This window comes from Hakea prostrata, chromosome 5 (genome assembly GCF_041222555.1).
Source record: "Hakea prostrata isolate BN-2017 chromosome 5, UWA_Hpros_2, whole genome shotgun sequence".
In the NCBI taxonomy this organism is placed as follows: Eukaryota; Viridiplantae; Streptophyta; class Magnoliopsida; order Proteales; family Proteaceae; genus Hakea; species Hakea prostrata.
This window is the reverse complement of record NC_142604.1, coordinates 37,425,111-37,446,666: the sequence shown is the minus strand read 5'-3', so window position 1 is coordinate 37,446,666 and position 21,556 is coordinate 37,425,111. Positions and strand designations below refer to the sequence as shown.

Below are 21,556 nucleotides of genomic sequence, written 5' to 3'. Positions count from 1 at the left end.
TGTTTGACCACAATGTTAATATTTTGTTCGAACATGTATGAGACCATCATATCCTAACTCAAATATTCAAATTTAAATTTATACTTAAATAATTAGAGTTTGACCACATTGTATGCAATTTTTTAAACTTTAAATAGATGTGTTTAACATTTTTTAAGTAGGTTTTATTAAAATATAAAAAATGAAAAATAATAATAAAAAATAAAGAAAGAAGAAGAAGAAGAAGCAGCATGCCCCATTTTATGCTTACCAAACAAGGTTTTGAGCCCATTTTGCCACAAGCACATATCATTCTATTATTACCAAAGAAGATTTCAATAGCCAGAAATGATCCATGGGCACAGGAACAATAAAAATTGATTCTAACCCATTTTTGCTTGTCCGAGCATAGAATGGTTCCAAATATTTCCAATGGGACCCACGGATCAATCATGATAAACTCAAGTCATGATGCCATTCTCGACGCTCTTCCTTGCCCCTTTAAGAACTATTTCTCAACCATATAAAAATACTTAACCATCCAAATGAAAATGTATGAGGAGTAAGGGCATTGAAATAGGTCAATAGTCTTCTCCAACAACATCCAACGTTGTCGCAAACAATGCTTGCCCATTCCACCATGTTGCTTACTGTTACACTTTTCTTTCTAAGATACCCAATAAATTCCCTTGTTCTCTCAATTCTTCCACCAAAATCTTCTAATTATAGACTCCAAGGTGTGATATAGCCCAACAAGAAATTTAATGACTGACATACATACGAAGGCATGCTTGTTACAACGGCCTTGATGATAATTTCTTTGTCAGCATAGATAATAAGCACTCCTTCCAACTCGTCAACTTTGCCTCCACTCGATCCATGATGAAGCAATTTTTTTGTGCCTATACTTCCCAAATGACGAAGGTAGGTCAAGATATGTCCCCACTGGAGTGGTCTCCTTTAGGTCAAGCACTTCACGCATTGCATTTCTCACGGCTTGCGGTGTCCTTTTAGTAAACACTATACTCGACTTCTCTTTATAGATGCACTAGCTTGGTAGGTGGCAAAATTCTGTTATAATCCGATAGAGTTGGTGGCATTCCTTATCGCTGGTCTTGTTGAAGAACATCGCATCATCTGCGAAGAAAAGATACTGAATTGGTGGATAACTTCCACAAACCTTAATGCCAGTAGCGAATGAATTATTTATTGCTTGACTGAGGCACATGGAGAGCGCATTCTGGCAAATAATGAAGAGGTTAGGGCTTAAGGGACATCCCTACCTTGGCCCCCTAGATGGCACCGTTCCTTTAATGACTGTCACGTTGGACTTTAAAAATTCAACCATCATCACACATTACATAATCTCTCGCACCCATTGACCTGCAAAACCAATACGAAGTAAGCACTAAAAAAAACGAGAAGGGAAAACATGGAATATGTGAATTTTTGCCAATACGGTAAGCTTGTTTAAGTTTTTTTTAAAAATAAGTGACACATCAGCGGACATGTTCCTTAATTTAAGGAAGGAAGCTGTCTGCTCATTTTTTTAATCCTAGTAAACCAAACATGGTAGACTTTTGAAATATCATTAAAAAGGTAAAAAAAAAAATTCGAACTTTTTTTATTCAAATGCCATTTTATTCCAGCAAATAGTCTAATAGAAAAATAGAATGAGAGAGATGTGTCATTTAAAGGTTATTAGTTACATGAGTCTAGAGATTTCAGATCTATGGAGTTATAATTCATAAAATTAACTGTAGTGTTAACTTGAATTTGTGGAAACTTCATTATGAAAAATTGTTTGATTGACGTGATTTTTGTAAATGCGCAAATGTTTAGTGCATTTATCGTATAAGATTTCATCCCATACCCATAAATCTACAGATTCAGGTTTTTAGTGTAAAAAGGTGAATCTCTAGATTTCATGAATCCAAGAATTTTCACAACCAAACGGGTATAATTCTAGCATTCAAAAAAATGTTACCATACTACTGTTGGTGCTACTACGACTAGGGCAGCTACGTCTTGGACTTCATTGCTGATAGGTTTCTTCTTAATTGCATCATATGATTGCTTTATTAATTTCAAATGAAGGCAAACATGGATTCTTTTCACAAGTTCAATGGATTCCTGTTCTATTCTATCAATTCTTCTTTTTATAATGGGGATCTCGTATTATATTTGTTTCTTTTAGTTCAATATACCATATGCTCTATTCTTCTATACTGTTGATAGTAGTATAATGCTGCATTTTCTTATCTAAAGTTGGTTTATCTTACTTGAAATTAGTCAGTTTCTACAATATTATTTTGTTGGCTTTCAAGAGAAACTAACAGTTGCAGGATATGTTGCTAAAATTTTTTATTAGAATTTATTATTATGCTTGCTATCTAGTCAGATTTTGATTGCGATGAAGTAGTATTGGTGGCATAGTTTCCCTTAACAGTTGCATAATTTGCTCAGATCGTGTATGTAAGTTCAGATTGTGTATGGTTCTGCATATGTATAGTAATGTGTATAATTTGATAACATACATTGTAATGATGTGTATCCTACATGTCATATCTTGGGTAGTTTGTAAGACGAGGTTGAGTCAACAATAGGTAGTAGCATAGTTATCTTATGTGCTTGTTATGAGACTCAACAACTCAACTGTATAAGATTGATTGCCATTAGTATTTCATTGGATCAAAGGTATATAATTTGCTGCCCCTAACATTTCTCCAAATTTTAGTTCAGAGTTAGCATCAATTCCTCTAAGGTTTCAAGAACATACAACTACCTACTAGTTTCTTCCAAGAGCACTTGTAAATTTCAGATTTGTTTTGTACAACTGATCTATTAATCTATCATAATGGTGCTTCTTTTTTTGTTTGTTAGATGGTAGAATCACAATCCCAATCAACACAACAAAAACAAAAAAAGATATAGCCAAGTGGTCCAAGGCACTCTCCCACATCTTCTTGCAGACGTTGGTCACCCACCATAAGTGTGGGAAAGGAGGGGATAATGGTCTTAGGCCAGCATAGTTTGCAGAAATTGCAAACACGATTAATGCTGCACTCCAAGCTTCATATGAGGCATATCAAATTAAGAACCATCATCGGATGTGGAGGGCAAGAATCAAAGCCCTAATGGATCTCATAAAATGCAGCGGCCTTGGATGGAATGGCGAAGAATCAAGGTTTGATGGACCTGATCACATGTGGGCTTCCTTTCGATATGAACCTTATGATTTTAGTCAATATGTTCCATTGGAAACACTTGTTTTTTGAAATACATTTGCATATACATGTTTGTATTACATTTTTGTAGAAAACTGAAGAAAGGTTTTGGAAGGACACCATAGTCCTACCCATCCACTATGAGGTGCTTACGTGGTTTGGCAATGAAATTGCCACAGGTCAAGATTCGGCTCACCCAACTAACGTAGGCATTGATGATGTGGACTTGGTTGACATGATATTAGGGACTGATGGAGAGGGAAGTGCTCAACCAACCTCAAGTGGTCAAAGTTCCACACCTCGAGGTAGGCCAACATCAGAGGCTTCTGAGGGGTCTTCAAGTAAGAAGAAGAAGGCCAAAGTTGCGATTGATAAGATAGTAAGTCCCTTCAAGCAGCTAGCTAATGCATTTGACATGTTTGTGGAATCAGATTATCTCCCAACTATTTCATAAAGGCTCACAGAAGCACTCAAAGCAATTCCTAGCCTTGATGTTCGTTGAAGAATGGCATCCAAGACTTACTTCATCAACAAAAATGCTGAAGCCCAACTTTTCTTAGACTATGATGATGAAGAGAAGTTGATAATGTTGGATGAGCAGGTTCCCGTTGCCACTGGATCAAATCTACCTAGAAACTTGCTTGGATAAACTATTTTGTTTAAGTTCTAACTTGCTGCTTTCTGATGTATTTGTTTTCTTTTGTCCACATATTTTTCTTTTGGCTTCTGTCTATTCACATTTCATAAGAACTACTTATCTTCTTTGTTGCATGAACCCTTTTTTGGACCATGTGTAATCACCAATAGAGTACCATTCTGGCTAATGAATTCAGGGCATGTTTATTAGTTAAACCATCAATCTCCACTTCTAGCAAATGTTTACACTTACTTCAGTTACATTGGTCATCCAAGAGACATCAGTCTTTCTTATGCCCTATTTACAGCTCCATCCGTTGTTGTACAAGATGGTTCTCTTGGATATAGAAGCCTTTTTATGCCATGGATGATGCTTTGTATTCAGCTCTTGAGAGATCTGGTGGTGGTTCTGTGGAGATAGTTATATCAGAGAGTGGTTGGCCATCTGCAGGTGGAACTGCAACTTCAGTGGATAATGCAAGAACTTACAACGTGAATCTGATTAATCATGTGAAGGGTGGAACTCCAAAGAGATCTGGAAAGCCCATTGAAACTTACATATTTGCCATGTTTGATGAGAAATAGAAGCAACCAGAGTATGAGAAACACTGGAGAATTTTCTATCCAAATAAACAACCCAAATGCCCAATTAATTTTGGTTCTGGCATAGTGATGTCCATGATACGTAAGGCGGTTGTTGGGTTCTACCAGAAAGTGGGATTTCCTAACGTGTAATTTCTATGGAGCTTGTCAGTTAAGTTTCATGACGTCCTTCAATAAAGCTATATTTTCTCAATGTTTTGGATCAATAAATGCATAATTATCTACTAATCATATGCTCCAATCTTATTTATGGTCTTCTAGCTGCCATTTTTATCAAAAAAATTTCCTTTATTAGTCATGTGATGGTTAAGTGGCTGCAAGTCCAAAACTTAGACATAGTCATGGACAAAAGAAGATTTTCCCATACTTTACGGTTGCAGAAGTCTCAATTATGTTTTATTCCATCATCCTTCATAGGTGTTGGTGCATCCTAGAGGGGGGTGAATCGGTTGCAACTAATGGATTATCCCAATTTTGTGGTTTGTGCGGAAATACAAGGTAAATTGAAAATTCAAATGAAATTAAACAATGCAATCAACCACAACACAAGATTTATAGTGGTTCGACTTTACAAGTCTACGTCCACTCCTCTCTTGGCCTCAAGAGAATATTCCACTAGTAATTCAATACAGTGGGTAGGGAATCAAACCCTTACAATCTTTGTTAACGGGCAAGAGCACCCAAAACCAATTCTAGCCTACCTAGACTAGAATTGAACAATTACAAGGGAAGGATGTTACCTTACAAGAGGTGTGACACTTTACATGTTGTGTGAATGTGATGCAATGAGAGTTGTATGCTCAATATATGAAATGCATGCACCACTGAAGCCTTCAATCACCTCAAGCTTGGCTTCCACAAGCTTAGTAAACACCTTGGTATGTTTCTTCAAGGTTGGGAGAGGGTGAGAGGCAAAGCACAATTGCTTGCTTGTGATTTGAGAGCTTAAAATTACTTGGGGAGTAGTTGATCAAGTATATGATTCAACCCTCTCAAAAGGGGTGAATTGGGCTTAAATAGATGGCCTTTGAGTGCCTTAGCCGAATCCCCAAAAGGATAGAAAATGGACATAATTTTAGTCCAATTTTCAGTCCAGACGGTCGTCCGTCTAGGAAATAGCTGTTAAAAACTAGCCATTATTGGCTTAGTTAAACCAAACGGAATTCCGTCTGACCTACTGTGACCAAAAGTTGTTGTCCTCAACTAGACGATTGACCGTTTGGCAGACGATCATCCGTTTGGTGCACAGTTTTGCTGTCTTAATTTGGGACTTGGACTTGGCTTGAGTTTTTGGACTTTTGGTCAACCCTAAGCCTCATACACCTTCCTACTATGTCCTAGGTCAGTCTAGTGACATGATATGCACATGATTACATACAATTACATGAGAGTGCATATAGAGGTGTCATAAGTCCTAATTCAAACTAAGTCTTGATCATTGAAGTTCTTAAGTCTTCTTGTACTCCATTCTTCATCTCCATCTTGGCATGGTCATCTTGACTTAGACTTCATGTCCATCTTTGCATGATCTTGGCTTCAGCTTGACTTGAGCATGAGCATATAGCTTTCACTTAGAGTTGGTCCACTTGTTCTCATCTTTAACTAAAACAACACAATACAACTCAATATAACCATTAGTAATTCATGTTTATTATCATCAAAACCAATGGAGGCTGATGTGACAAATGCTGACATGGATTTTTCCAACAATCTCCCCCTTTTTGATAATGATAAACACATGAATGATGGAAAATGTGAATGATCATTAATAACAATAAATACTCATTCATATGCCTATTATCACATGTTTTCCCAATGAATCGTCTAATTCATATAATTCTCTCCCCCTTTTGTCATCAACAAACAATATAGGAGATGCTTCCCCTCAAATAGCACTTCCCCTTTGTCATTAACAAGATGAGAAAAGCATGGAATGCTCCCCCTAAAATAACTCTCCCTTCTTAACTTATGCTCCCGCTAAATTAATGCATAAGAAGAACTATTTCTCTCCCAGAGATATGCACTATCCCTCTACATGAATGCATAAAGGAAAAGAGAACACCATACTCTCCCTCAATAGCCTTTTTCAGGGTCCTTAATTATTTTGGACAATACTCTAATTAAGTTATCTCTATCCATATCATTTGTTTCATCATTGCTAATGAAATTAAGACTATGGGAAGAATTTACCTCAAGGTCTTCTTGTTCTTCCTTGAACTTCGCCATTAGAGCTAAGTTGATTATTTTTTCATTGGACTCCTCCTCTTCTTCCTCATCACTTATGTTGTAGGATATTTCAGCCATATGGGCGCTCTTCTTTTCTTCATTCAGGCACTCGGATTTGATGTGACCCGGTTTCCTACACTTACAAAGTGACATTAGAGACACAAGTTCTTTCCTTAGAAGGATTTTTTGTATTCCTTTGAGGATTCTCCTTTATGAGGATGCTTTCCTCTTTTCTTTTTGAGAAGTTTCTTAAATTCTTTGGTAATTGAGAATATCTTCTCCTCAATGTCTGAGTCTTCTCCTTCACTTTCACTTTCTTCTTCTTTCTTGGTGTCACTTTTTAAAGCTATGGACATCTTCTTTCAATCATTTTGCACATTTGCTAGAACTTGCTTGTCTTCTTCAAGTTCCGCTTCATGAGCAAGCAAAGCTCCCATAAGCTCATCAATGGTGATTTTTGACAGATTTCCCGCTTCTTTAATTGTGGTCCTTTTGGGTCTCCATGAGGGTGGAAGGGCTCTTAGAATTCTCCTTGTCACATCCTCATTTGCCAACTCCTTTCCAAGGCTATGCAACTTGTTAACAATGTTAGTGAATCTACTAAATAAAGAAGTAATGTTCTCATCATTTAACATTTTAAATTCTTCATATTGAAGCACATAAACATCTAAGTTCATTTTTTTTATGTAGTCGGTCCCTTCATATGTGACGACCAACTTATCAAATATTTCCTTGGCACTTTTGCAAAATGCCACATCTATTGTAGATTCTTTCACTTAAAGCACATTGCAAAAACATTTTTGCTTTGTGGTTTAAATGAATTTTAACATTGTCGGTTGGAGTCCACTTGGCTTTGGGTTTGGGTACCTTATTGCCTTGTTCATCTATTTTGAGAACTTCGTTTGGTCCGCATGTCATGATGTTCCAAACATCAAAATCATGTGCACAAAAAAATCTTCAAACCTTTTTTTCCAATAGGCAAAACCTTCTCCATCAAAGTATCGAGGTCTAGAGGTGTTAAATCCTTCGGTTCTTGAAGGAACTTGGTCAAAAGGAAAAGCCATGATCTTTGACTCTTTTAGAGATTGATTTCAATATCTAATTGAGCTCCCGCTCTAATACCAATTGTTGGTGCAACCTAGAGGGGGGTGAATCGGTTGCAACTAGTAGATTATCCCAATTTTGTGGTTTGTGCGGAAATACAAGGTAAATTGAAAATTCAAATGAAATTAAACAATGCAATCAACCACAACACAAGATTTATTGTGGTTCGACTTTACAAGTCTACGTCCACTCCTCTCTTGGCCTCAAAAGAATATTACACTAGTAATTCTCTTTCAATACAGTGGGTAGGGAATCAAACCCTTATAATCTTTGTTACGGGGCAAGAGTACCCTTTACAATAATCTTTGTTTACCACATAAGGCAAGAGCACCCCTTTACAATCTTTGTTCAAAGGCAAAAGCACCCAAGCAATCTTTGTTAACGAGCAAGAGCACCCAAGCAATCTTTGTTAACGGGTAAGAGCACCCAAATCCAATTCTAATCTACCTAGACTATAATTTTGAACAATTATAAGGGAAGGATGTTACCTTACAAGAGGTGTGACATTTTACCTCTTGTGTGAATGTGATGCAATGAGAGTTGTGTGCTCAATATATGAAATGCATGCACCGCTGACGCCTTTAATCACCTCAGGCTTGGCTTCCACAAACTTAGTAAACACCTTGGTATGTTTCTTCAAGGTTGGGAGAGGGTGAGAGGTAAAGCACAATTGCTTGCTTGTGATTTGAGAGCTTAAAATTACTTGGGGAGTAGTTGATCAAGTATATGGTTCAACCCTCTCAAAAGGGGTGAATTGGGCTTAAATAGATGGCCTTTGAGTGCCTTAGCCCAATCTCCAAAAGGATAGAAAACGGACATAATTTTAGTCCAGACAGTCGTCCGTCTGGAAAATAGCCGTTAAAAACTAGCTGTTATTGGCTTAGTTAAACTACACGGTTGACCGTCTAGTTCAGACGGTCGTCCGTCTGGCTTCAGCAAGCCAAATAGAATTCCGTCTGACCTACTGTGACCAAAAGTTGTTGTCAGCAACTAGACGGTCATCCGTCTGAGACGGTCATCTGTCTAGCAGACGGTCATTCATCTGGTGCACAATTTGTTGTCTTAATTTGGGACTTGGACTTGGCTTAAGTTTTTGGACTTTTTGGTCAACCCTAAGCCTCATACACCTTCCTACTATGTCCTAAGTCAGTCTAGTAACATTATATGCACACGATTACATACATTTACATGAGAGTGCATATAGAGGTGTCCTAAGTCTTAATTTAAACTAAGTCTTGATCATTGAAGTTCTTGAGTCTTCTTGTACCCAATTCTTCATGATCATCTTCATGTCCATCTTGGCATGATCATCTTCATGTCCATCTTGGCATGGTCATCTTGACTTAGACTTCATGTTCATCTTGGCATGATTTTGGCTTGGGCTTGACTTGAGCATGAGCATATAGATTTCACTTGGAGTTGGTCCACTTGTTCTCATCTTGAACTAAAACAACACAACTCAATATAGTCATTAGTAATTCATGTTTGTTATCATCAAAACCAATGAAGGCTGATGTGACAAAGGCTAATATGACATTTTCCAACAATAGGGTTTCCTCTTGTAATTAAATATAATCAAAACCTTTTGAATATAAAAATAAAAAATAAAAATTAAAAATTAAAAAAAAAAAAGAAAAAGAAGAAGAAGAAGAAAGAAAGAAAAAGAGAAGATATAATCAAAACCATTAAACCAATGCTTGTTCACTATATAGCATAATACTTCTATGCAACTTTATTCAATTAGCACTAAAACTTATTGAACAAATCAAGTCAATACTAGTAATCCTGGCAAGAACATGACCCATGTTAAAAATGGTGGAATCAATGCTTATCTCGAACAATAATTTCCCTATGGCATGAATTTGGTGCAGGGGCTTGAGACAAGACTCTCCTTGTAAAAGAACCAATAATACAAAGGATGTTTGCATGAATCGGATTAATGATTTACTAGGAGACTAAGGTTTGTTTCATGTTTTATTTTCATATATAAAATGTACCAAATTAACAAAGTCAATTTGTGAAATCCATGGATTCAAATAACCAACCAGTTTTTCAAGATGAATCTGTAGGTTTCAAATCCACAGATTCAAGATAACCGAATAGTTTTTCAGAATGAATTCATAGATTTCATTACACAGATTCAAGTAACTAAACAATTTTTAGGATGAACCCAAATATTTCATTTCACCAGATTCAAGTAACCAAACAGTTAATTTTTTGAACCATGATTCCATAGATTTGAGATCACATTTCATTTCAAATCACTGGATTCACACATGACACAACTAAACAGGCCTTAAAAGAATCCTAGTGACTCCTCCGATTAGAGGGAAGAGAGGAAAAGGCAAGAGTTGGAAATTGAGTGACCCTAGGATTAAAATTGAATACGTGTCCATCATCCGAGAAACGCCTGCTTGTCCAGTTGTCGATGACTAAGTTGTATGATATACCTGGTGCGCGCCGTCGCACGTGAAGTAAGAATTCTCTGCCTAGCCTTTATTACCGCTCTTGTGTAAGCTTCAAAAGAGGCTTGGGGGAAATCTAACTCGAGAGATTCTCGCGCTGTTTATCTGGTTCCAGCTTGATTAGTTGAGCTTTATGTTCAGACATGGATGCATGATTGGTGCTTCTTTAGTTTTAACTTTCTTCTTCTTCTTCACCGTCTAAAAAGCACTTACCTATGTCCAACCAGTATAATTGAATTTCTTTGATCTGATAAAATGAAAAACCAGAGAAATAGATAGCCATGTTCTTCCTGTTAGTAGGATTTCTTTGAAATCGTCTGATCATGTAAAGAAAAAGAAAAAATTCTGAGAAGATGAGCGTTTCTCTCACTGTGATGACCTTCAATCTTCATGACGATCAACCAGAAGGAAGTCCAAACTCATGGGTAAAAAGGAGGGATCTGTGTGTAAGCGTCATTACCAGCTACTCCCCTATGATTCTCTGCACTCAACAAGGTAACTATTTTATGTTGATCTTCCCCATTGGTTTTTTTCTTTTGTCGTTGTATGAGATGGGAATTTCTACTTTGCACTTTATTGGCAAATATTGATCTGGGTTTGGCTTGACTTGGTTTTTGAGTGATGGTCCCTCTCTCTCTCTTCTTCTTCTTTTTAGGGGGGGGGGGGGGGGTTGATGCGGTTGATCAGACTTTCGTTAGCCTGTGACTAAGACTGGTTTCTTTCTCTTTTAGGTGTAAAGCCTCAGTTAGAATTTCTTCAGCAGGGTTTACCTGGTAAGTGCTTCGTTGATCTAGTGCTTGGTTTTATAAGAGTTTAATTGAAATGTAGTGTTCTGGTATATACATTTTATGGGCATGCATATAGCTTGGTTTGCTGGGTTTCTTGTCGATTCATCTCGGATTGAATCTGAACAATATCACAATTTGGTGATTCGATACAGGAAAACTTGATGTTAAATCCCAAATGACCTGTTGTTTGGCCATCAATTTTGTTGCGCGTTTGTGTGGTTCTTCTTCTCCTTTGCTTGGTCGGTTGGTTGGTTGGAATTTTTTTTTTGGTTGTTGTGAGGCGTTGGGGGGAAGCCAGAAAGTGTTGTAAATGTTGCATTTCAGTTTGAACTACGAAATAATTGAACTCACTGATACATTGTAACCTCACTTGCTTGAGCTCTCTCGGATGAAATGAAGGTCACTACCGAATGCTGTCCTGGGGCTTAAGCTTTGAGTTGGTCCCATCCTTTTGGTATTTCTGTTTAGAGGAGTCTAACCTATCCTCCACACAACACTGCCCTGCACCCTGCTGCCAATCCCCCCCCCCCCCTCCCCCAACCAAAAAAAAAGAGGGAAAGAAAATTTATGGACCTAGTTGATTAACTTGAAGAAACATGAATGTTACTATTATCTAACAGTCGAGTGGTTTAATCTGCTTAAACGTGAATTCCAAGAGAAGTATGAAATCAACCAATGAAATAATATTGTTGATAGCAATATTAACAAAGATGTCTGAGTCAAAGAAACAACTATGGAGGACCAAAATCTTTAAGCGCACAAGCATTATCAGTGGCATTTGACTGGCATGTGTATGTTGTTTTAGACCCAAGAGATGTCCTGCAGTGACCATATGTATAAGATAGAATTTGAAGTTTTCTGCTCTTCTTGTGTTGAGTCTTTGCGGATTGCTAGATCATATAGCAGATCCCCTAGATTCAACTGTTACCAAAAACCCCCTTGAAGTGTTATTCACATATTTATTTATTTAAGCCTTTGTTGTGGCAGGAGTTATTTGAGAGCTTCCTTTGAACTGCTTTTTAGTAAGTTAAAGTTTAGAGTGTTGGGGAGCTGGTGACCAAGCTAATATCAGTTTTATCTCCTTCACTGCAAAATTCACTATATGATATTTGAATAAAGTTTGTGGAAGCTGCATTTTCTACTCAACTTGTATGCTGACTACTGAATATGTTAGTCCCATAATTGATTTTTTCTTCAGCTTGATTTCTTCCCAAATTCCATATCTGGAGCAAATTAGAATCAAAACATCTCAGTCTAATGCTTCTCCAAAATTTCTCTCTAATATGATTGACTAAGGACTTCATCCCACCTGCGCACCCCTTTATTTTTTTAATTCCAAAACTGATATACTGAATCAATACTACAACATACCAACCAAGGAAAAAGGGCACGCACAAGGCAAAGAAGAAGTGTCAAGAACAAAGGAGGGTCTCGGTTGTATTTATTGTACCACTAACTGAGAATCCGAGCCCATTACTTATCTATGAAGTTACTCAACAAGATTATGGAAAGGACAGATCTGTGGATAAAACACATAAATCTGCTGATAGGAACTAAGAATGTGACTTATAACTTAAACTACAGTATCCTTAACCTATTTTATTGCGTCTTCCACTCCCCTCAACCTGGAGCAAAGACCAACACCGAGCATGGAACAACCTTCAAGAAAGACATTTGAAACAAAGCTTTAGTAAACATATTACTAAGCTGATATACTGGAGTACAAATCAATTTCTGCAGTACAACATCTTGCATGAAATGACAGTCTGATGTAGATGAAAATCTGAAGAGAAAAGGCCCAAACACTGTTCATATCGACATGGTCAAGGCTGTGTTTGTCTTGTGTGGGGAAGTGTTCTAGAAAATATTGTTGGCCACTCAATTGAAGAAAGATTTTACTCTATGCTGCCACACTATATTCTCCATTTTCAGTTTAGAAATTATATTGTAGTTCATTAAAGTAGAGTGTCAGATCTATATTAATTTCAGTTGTTACCTTTTTGTGTCCCTTTTGAAAGAGGAGCTTTTACTTTGATGTATGACAACTGGATTTTATAGGAAGATTCTTTTTTTGGTTGCAAACTGCATGGTAAAAGCGCTTTCATTGTTGGGCTCAACACTTCAATCTGTATAATTTAATGCACTTAGAGGCTTCCAAAGTTCAAATCAATGAAGTTGCAGTTTGCTTGCTTGAGATCTGAGAGAGATCTTTGTTTCATCTGCTGAGGTGGGTGAGAGGCCCAAAGCTGAGATTATCTAGTATACACCCCCCCCCCCACCCTCCCTTTCTTCTCTATTTTCTACTTTTTTGTCTACTTTCTATTTTTTGTTCTCTGCTGTGAGTGATTTTTTTTTTTTTTTGGGGTGGGGGGGGGGGTATCAAAGCTACTACTGCTAAATATTCTTGTAAATATATTCTGTGGTGTGCTTATGATTGTAAGATGACATCTCCCTGTGGCACCCTGGTTCTGAACCCTGTGGAAAGCCTTATTCTGATGCTCTTATTGCTAAGTATCCTATATTTGCCCAAGTATCTGTTATTTTGTCACAACAATTCTGGTCTATTGGAGGTGGGTTATTGTTGATCTTTTTCAGCCTAGCACTTCTGCACTACAGTCAATTTGAATATGTTTGGTTCTCTGGATTACCAACAATTTATATAGTAGCTTGATCTTCAAAATGCATATCCTTAGGCTTGTTGACTGGTTACCAAGTTCCTCGACAAGAGATTTCTACAATGCCAAGGTACCTGCAATATGTGCCATGGCCCTTCACTTAGCCCTTACACTAGAACAGGCCATTGTAGCTTGCTTCTTACTCCCTATATTAAGATTTTCTTTTTTTGGGGGGTAAAACTCTCCATAACAAGATTATTTCCAACTAATGTATGGTCTCATGTAGTTAATCTCCAATAACCAAAACCATCTGCCCAATCAACATTATGATAACCAGCAATATTGATGTCATCACAACATTTATATAGTAGTCAGCCAGTCACTAGAGCAACCTTAAAAATACAGCAAGATATGCAAGTTGACCATTTAGCTGTTAGTAATGATGATTGTCCTCAAATTTTGCATCATCACAAGTCCAAAGTTCTTTTTTTCTTATGGGAATCCTTAGGTGTCTCAAAAGGCTTGCAACCGACATTCCAGTCCCAGTCATCAACATATTTCCTCCAATAAACTGGTGGCTTTTCCACTATTGACTACCTCAATTCTTAGTGAATACCTGAGAAACCCTAAGGTTATAATCTGAATTTATTCTTGTAAATTGGTTTGGACATTACTGGCAATATTGATATCATCATCATTTGTGAAACCATAACCAGATACTTCAGTTTAGTTATAAAGCCAGGTTTGTGGTGATTGCTCAAACCATAGATGGCTTACAGAGGTGACAAAATTTTTGGGGATTCTCCTGTAACGTATCCTGGAGGTTTTCCATATACACTTCCTCCGATAAGTGACCATATAAAATATCAATTATCTATTTATTTTATTTTTTATATCAAGGTGAAAAGAGAGGCCAGTCATGTTTTACATCTAAAGAGAATAATAACACAAGCTGAGTTAAGTCATGAAACTGGATAGGAAGTCTAAAACTAATCCACTACTTCAGAAACCAAATGATCTCTCCGATGTTTAATAGTGCCATTACAGTTACAGTTAATGGTATATGCCTAATGACATTTCACTAGATTCTTGCCTGGAGGTATATCAAGTAGAAGACCACACCCAAGGACTAAGCAATGCATCTATTTCCTCATAGATATGCGATTCCATCCACGACGAGATGGTGCTTCTTGACAAGTTTGAGATCTATTGATGGACAAAGACGAAGCAAAATTATAAACAGGGGAAATGTGAAGTAGAACAAATTGAGCAATAGGATAAGAAAGACGATTTTGAGTATACAATTTAGGACCTATTTGAAAAGAAACCAGTAGATCATCATTTGGAGGACCCTAAGCAAAATATGACTGCGCAGATGGTTGTAGCATAGTTGTCAAGGGGTTGTCCAGGCATTAGGCACCTTTTTTGCCCTATTGGCTCACTTGCTTCTAGGCCTTCTCCAAGGGCTGCCTTGATAATATGAGCATCAGGTTTTTGTGAAGGATTAGTGCTCCCACTCAGACACCTTAACTCATTCAGTGGCTATTTTACTCTTCATCTTGCCTAGCTCACAATACTTCTATTCTGCATTTTGGTGTCAGAGCATGAATGAGAAGAGACTAACCCTCATCAAGAGAATGAACTTGATTCAAATGGAAGAACAACCTTGTGGGTGTTGGGTGAATAATGGTGTGACAATTCCACTGCACAATCCAATGTGGATGTGTTGTCTCTGACAAACAAGATAGTCATCAAGACTACCAATTAAGTGATTGTTGAAGTTGAGATGTCCTCATACTACGGTGGCACTCAATGTCAAATGTTTCCAAGTTCAAAGAGAACTACTAAACTCATGTAAGTGGCTGGAATGGCAAAAGGGTGAGATTCATCCAATTTATGATCTCTGTATCCTGAGACCCTCACATCTATGCAAGAGTCAAGTTCTGAGACGAATAATTCTAGTATTGACTGCATGTACTGTACAGCCACAGGAGGAAACTCGTTCAGCTGAATTGAGAAAGGAATATGAAACAACATTATTAAAGAAAGAGAAGCTTGAAACCAACAAACAAAATTCAATACTTTGCGATGACAAAGAAAGAGATGGTACCTAAAAAGTTCTAGCATACAGGCCTACCCTAAAGAGGTTAAAACAGTGCACAATGTAGATCCTTTCTCTAATATCATGTTGAAATGGGAGAAATGGCTAGTGACTATTTGATCACAGCCCCTCGTTATTAATTGTAGAATGAGGATTGTTCTAGAATAGGTAGAAATACCCAGATGACAATACCACCCTTCATCTGTATTAGAACATTCAGAAAGCAATATTCATGTTGTATTTAACGCTTATTAATGAAATATTCAAATGACTGTCAGATTTTGCTTTTGATATCTACACATAGATGTGGTCCCAATTTTCCTGCAAAATTTTATGCAGCATAAAGCAGCCACATGAAGCTCACTAGTTATCTTCTATTCTTCTTCAATAATTCTTTGTCCAGCACAACCCAGAGTTCAATTCGAGTTTGAGGCCAATCCAACTTTTGGATTTGAGTTGGTGCTATTAATTGATTGCAGAATTTCCATCTGCTTTCTACTGAAAAAAGAAAGAATTCCTGTTTGATTCGCTTGGTATATCAGATTTTAAATTTGTTTTCAAAGCATTGTTGTTAAGAAGAAGAGGAGGGCAAAGATACAATTGTCAATTAGATGGATTATATGAAATGATATAAAAAGGTAAAAGGGCTTTATTTATTTACTTTAAGTTGACAGCACTAGTTTAAGGTTGCTGTTGATATTTTTCTGGAAAAGAGGGTGTACATGAAATTAACCCTTGAGTTTTTATTTTCATCTCGCATATTTTATTTAGTGGTTGGCAATTTCTTGATGTTTATTTTGGGTCATTGTTCCATGTACAATTAAATTTTCTAGGTTATGACCAATTTGGGATTTCAAGAAGAGGATCTGAAGACGCTACGGATGAGCATTGCACCATTTTCTATGACAAGCAGAAGGTATGAGGTTCCTTCCTCTTTCAAAATCATTGGTTGGTGGTCATGGACTTGTTTCTAAAGAAATGCAACAGAAGGTTTTCCACTAATATATTCTTCTTCTTTTTTTCATCAAAGGTAGAGTTCCTAGAAGGTGGAACGTTCTGGTTGTCAGAGTCACCCTCTGTTCCTGGAAGCGTATCATGGGGAGCACTTGTTCCGTGCATTGCTACTTGGGCGATATCCTTTTGTTGTACTGTACCTAAATAAGTTATACGTACAGTCACATAATCTAGCTTTCTTCTGTGGGATGATATATAATTTGTTTCATTGACATTATTTCCACACATTTCAACTCAAAGGAATTGAGCCACCAGGTTTCTCTTTCCAAATAGTAAACACAAACATGGATGAGTTTAGTCCTCGTGCCCGTAGACGAAGTGCTTTGCTCACTTGGCAACACATAGCATCCTTACCTCCTGGCTTGCCAGTTGTATATTGTGGAGGATTTAACGCACAAAAGGAATCAACCACAGGACGCTTTTTGCTTGGGAGATCTAGGTAAAAATATTTGATTAATTTTATATCTTTTTTTGGCCAAGATTAATTTTATATCTGATTTTACCCTACCCAACTCAAATATCATTTGTGTATGATAAGATTGTAAATTGATGTGGTTGATGGTTGATACCCATCCTTTTCTGAATCTTTAGTCACTCTTGTCCTGCTTGCATACTAGGAACAAAAATAATGGATATTGGTAAATGGAATCCTGTTGCCTCTTGCTTTCCTCGTCACATGTTTATCTTCTGTTCATTATTCCTAGTTGTCATGTCATGTAATTCGTTGGAAAAGCAGCCATGGACTCATTTGCAGCTTAGCACATGGTTCAAGAGGAATGCGAGTGAATGTAAGCTTGCTCTGGAGAATCTAGGTCGTCTATCCTATTTATTAATTTATTCAATAATAGCTATCATTATAGATAATTTTATATAATCATCCGCATAATGTTTCTAGAATTCAGTTGGCACCACTTAAAGTGGCATATGGTGTCACCACTTCTTTTCTCTTCAACTCAGTTAGGGGGATGTCTGAAGGTGCAATATTTTAGGGAATGCTCCAACTACTTAAACTATTGCCATGCATATGGTCAATTTAAGAATGTAAGATGCAAAAGTTGTAATTGTTGATATTTACCCCCCAAAAGGAAAGATGATTCTTCCCAACTAAGGTTTTCATTTTTTTTTTTTTTTTTTTTTGGGGGGGGGGGGGGGGTTGAATAATAAAGATATATATAAACTCCCTGAAGGAAAAAGAAAATACAAGGTGGGGAGGGGGGTCGGGGGAGGACTTCCTGGCTAAGCACGCTTTGAAACATTAGGAAGGAGCAATCTAGACCCCAGGTTTTCATTGTTGATTATCACTTTTTAGCTGAAGCAACTACTGGGCCTTTATTACATAGGTCAACATGCTTGCATTTTCCTCACTAATGCTTTCGTTGCTATAATAAGTTTGGTACCAATACTACTACTTGGTATGCTTTGTTTGTAGATTAATATTTTTAACTAGGTCTGTATGCGATCCCTTATTTTTTTTGGCCCTGGAATACAGATATAAAAAAAATAAAAAATAAAAAGGTTCCTTAAACTTCTTCTGGTGGGATGCTTTTCATCACAGGTACATAGTTCCATGGTAACTACGCAACCCTGGCATTGGAGGGGTGCCTTGGCAGCAAGGTGACACCTAGGGACCTCTGCTTTGTTCCAGCACATAACAGAATTCCACAAACTTTTCCTCAAATAAATACGTGTAGGACAGCTGCAGTAGCTAGCTTGAGGCCAGTGCAGTAGATCCCAGCACCCAGAAGGTTTGAGTTTGGGATCTGTTTTGTTCCTGGTCTTGGTGAAGACAAATCCCCCCCCCCCCCCCACCCACCACCACCACCACCCCAAAAAAAAAAAAAAAAGAACGCCACCACTATCCTATCAAGTGAATTATGTGAAGGAAAAGCTTATTGTAACCAAAGTGGTGAATTAAGGAATTTTTCCTTTTCCTGGTGAAATAACATTTCTTTTAACAAGTTCAATTCATTTGACTTCAGATAAATATTGCATCAAATAATTTTCAACTTCTTTGAAACCCTTGTACCAAGTGTTGCATTTAAGTAACACTTTTTAGAAGTAAGACAAGGAGCAACTAAAAGAAGGTTGCAACTTCTTAGTTCATCACTGTGGTGACTAGAAGTTCCCTCCTTTATATAGTTATGCTCGTATACAACATTGAAACCATGCTAAGCAATATGATATAACTATGGAATTGTAGCCTTATTGGGAACCAATACATAATTAACAGATATGATACATACTCTTGACCGAAAAAAGATATGATACATACTCGTAAGAAGAAGAATAATATATCATAAATCAATGTAAAATGCCAAGTGTCAACGTCAACCTTAATTGGGTCCAAGATCTCTCTCTCTCTCTCTCTCACACACACACACACACACTCACACACACAAAACTTGGGTCCCAGAAAGAATGTGGGTATGTTTAGACAGTGCTTATTTGGCATTTAGACTTTCTGGGCATGCCATCTATGTCATCCTGGGTTCATGAATCAAGTTCTAACTACCAGCCCAATCATATTCTGCCGTGCATCAAAATGAAATTCACATGTTGCATATATAGTAGCTTTAGCAATGCTGTTGCCATTCATTCAAAAAAAAAAAAAAACAACAACAACAATGCTGTTTCCGTACTGGTAATGGACAAAATCAGTCATTTCTCTTGAAAAATGTCAAGCTGTGAAAACTTTTGCTTACCCAGGCATTCCGAAAGAAGTTGCATCATGAATTTTACTGATTACTCCCAATTCTTTCATCACTTGAACCGCAGAGAGCATGGTGTAATTGGTGATATGAGGGATGCATGGCCCAATGCTCGAGTGAGAAAAAATGTCTCCTTGATACGCACATATCATGGATTCAAAGGTATGCTAATTAGATTAAGAATCTCACAAGGCACTCCATCTTTTTGGATGAATAATCTCACTAGGCGTTTGTTGATACTACAGTGTTCAGCTTTCATTTATTGTTGCAGGTGATAAACAGGGAGCTGCAGAATTCTTCAAGCTAATGTTTAGAGCACTTTGCCTCTGCTGGGATCGGCAAACTCAGGATCTGCACATAGATTGGGTCCTCTATAGAGGCCGGTCATTGATCCCAGTGTCCAGTGAGGTGGTAAATGATAACATTGATGGCTTCTACCCTTCCTCTCACTATCCGATACATGCAGAGTTTATGCTTCCTCGTAATTTGAGATTACTAGAAGCCTCTGCTCAGGATGGAAATTAAGTGCCGCTGTCTTTTTGAATTTGCTGTGATACGGATTGGAGTTTGATGTGCACCAGTCTTGTTTATTGCATTCACATGCTGAAGTTGATATATGAAGATTTCCATGAGGTGTCTGCTGGAAAAGCTGAAGGAGGTTTTGAGTACTGTGAATTAGAAGAAATAATGACTCTTATCCTTTGAGCCCTGCCTGTAAACAAATGGTCTGGTTGTAGATTGTTCTCGGGCTAGAAGGCAAGGATATTGGTGTTGTGTGATTATCTTCGAAGGTCAGTGTTAGATGTGATTGTAAAGACATCTCCAACTGAATCAAGAACGGTGAAGTTTCATAAACTACAATTTTCAGATTGAGTGAATGTTGTTCCTGAACACCCTTGGACTCTACTTTCAGCTTTAACTTTTCATTCATTTCTTTATTTTGTAGACAATGCCCTAATTGATGTTCTTTTCTGGGAAATTCTAATGCATTTATCATTGAACTCGTTCAGACCTACAAACCAGTAACCAGTAACACAAACTCACTCACAAATCAAAAGGAGGATAGCATGTCTGACAGATCCTGCTATAGATACCCCATTTCTGCAATTTGTTCTTGATTCTTGTAGTAGATCAAGGATGCTTAAAAGTAGATATTGTTCAATAAAGAGTTTGCACCCGTTAAAATTTTTAATGAAGTATCCCATAAATTGTAAGAAAGAAAGGTATTAAGGTTATCTGAGAGTTCTTTTATGTGTTATTAACCTATTGTGTGTAGAATGAAGCCCAAAGTAAATCACAGGGTAAACTTTTTCTTTCATGGGGTAAAATTGACAACTAAACTTAGTGATGGCACAGAACAAGACTTTGCAACAAATAATATGGAAAATAAAAGGAAATTACCTAAGGAGCATTCAATCTACTGTTAAGCTTTATTTATGGAATTAGAAGATCTGCTGCTATGAGCATTCTTTGAAGGGTAATTTTTTCGACATATGATTTAAATATACGACATAGTTTTGCCTTTATCCTAAGGAGATTGGAACTCCGATTTTATATTACAAGGCATTAGTTTTTTTACCAACTGAGCTAACCATCCCCTCGGGGTTCCATTCGGAATCAGTGGTTCTTTGAAATCTCAAATTCTCTACCACTTCCTTCTTCCAATAGCCATGGCACCTACAATTGGTTGAGGAGTGAGAAATACCCTTTCAACAACAAATCCAGCAGAAGACCAAGGAGGGGTGTCAAGTCCCTCAGGTACAGCATTTTGAACCAACCAATCTGAGGCAGTATTTCTGCATTAACTCTCTCAGTGTTTAAAAGCTCTCCAAGGTTGGACAATTGCGAGAATGACACGTTGCAAGGCCAAGCTGGAAAGCCAGCTAAATCGGTTCCGTAGTTCTTCAATGCAACTCCGTGGTTCGGTACATCATTTGTATTGGTTGATTACCTTTCGTGGATCGCTAATTATGCAAACTTGACCTTGTGTCGGGAGATTCTCACCTACCCGGATGGGGCTCCACATGCTAGTTAACCGGGAAAGATGCCGAACATCCTGCGATTAGTCAAGGCAAAGCCTTGGAAACCGG

The 21,556-nt window shown here is 37.5% G+C and overlaps 1 protein-coding gene across 1 annotated transcript; it reads left to right on the top strand.

Annotated features, from left to right (window-relative positions):
• Positions 1-10,273: 10,273 nt before the first annotated feature.
• LOC149015899 (DNAse I-like superfamily protein) lies at positions 10,274-20,830 on the top strand. Its single transcript, XM_089156433.1, has 7 exons — positions 10,274-10,735; positions 10,972-11,013; positions 16,578-16,660; positions 16,775-16,877; positions 16,984-17,197; positions 19,534-19,628; positions 19,738-20,830. The coding sequence occupies exons 1-7, from the start codon at positions 10,594-10,596 to the stop codon at positions 19,989-19,991; spliced, it is 933 nt and encodes a 310-aa protein (XP_089012559.1). The 5' UTR covers positions 10,274-10,593; the 3' UTR covers positions 19,992-20,830.
• The last annotated feature ends 726 nt before the right edge of the window (positions 20,831-21,556 follow it).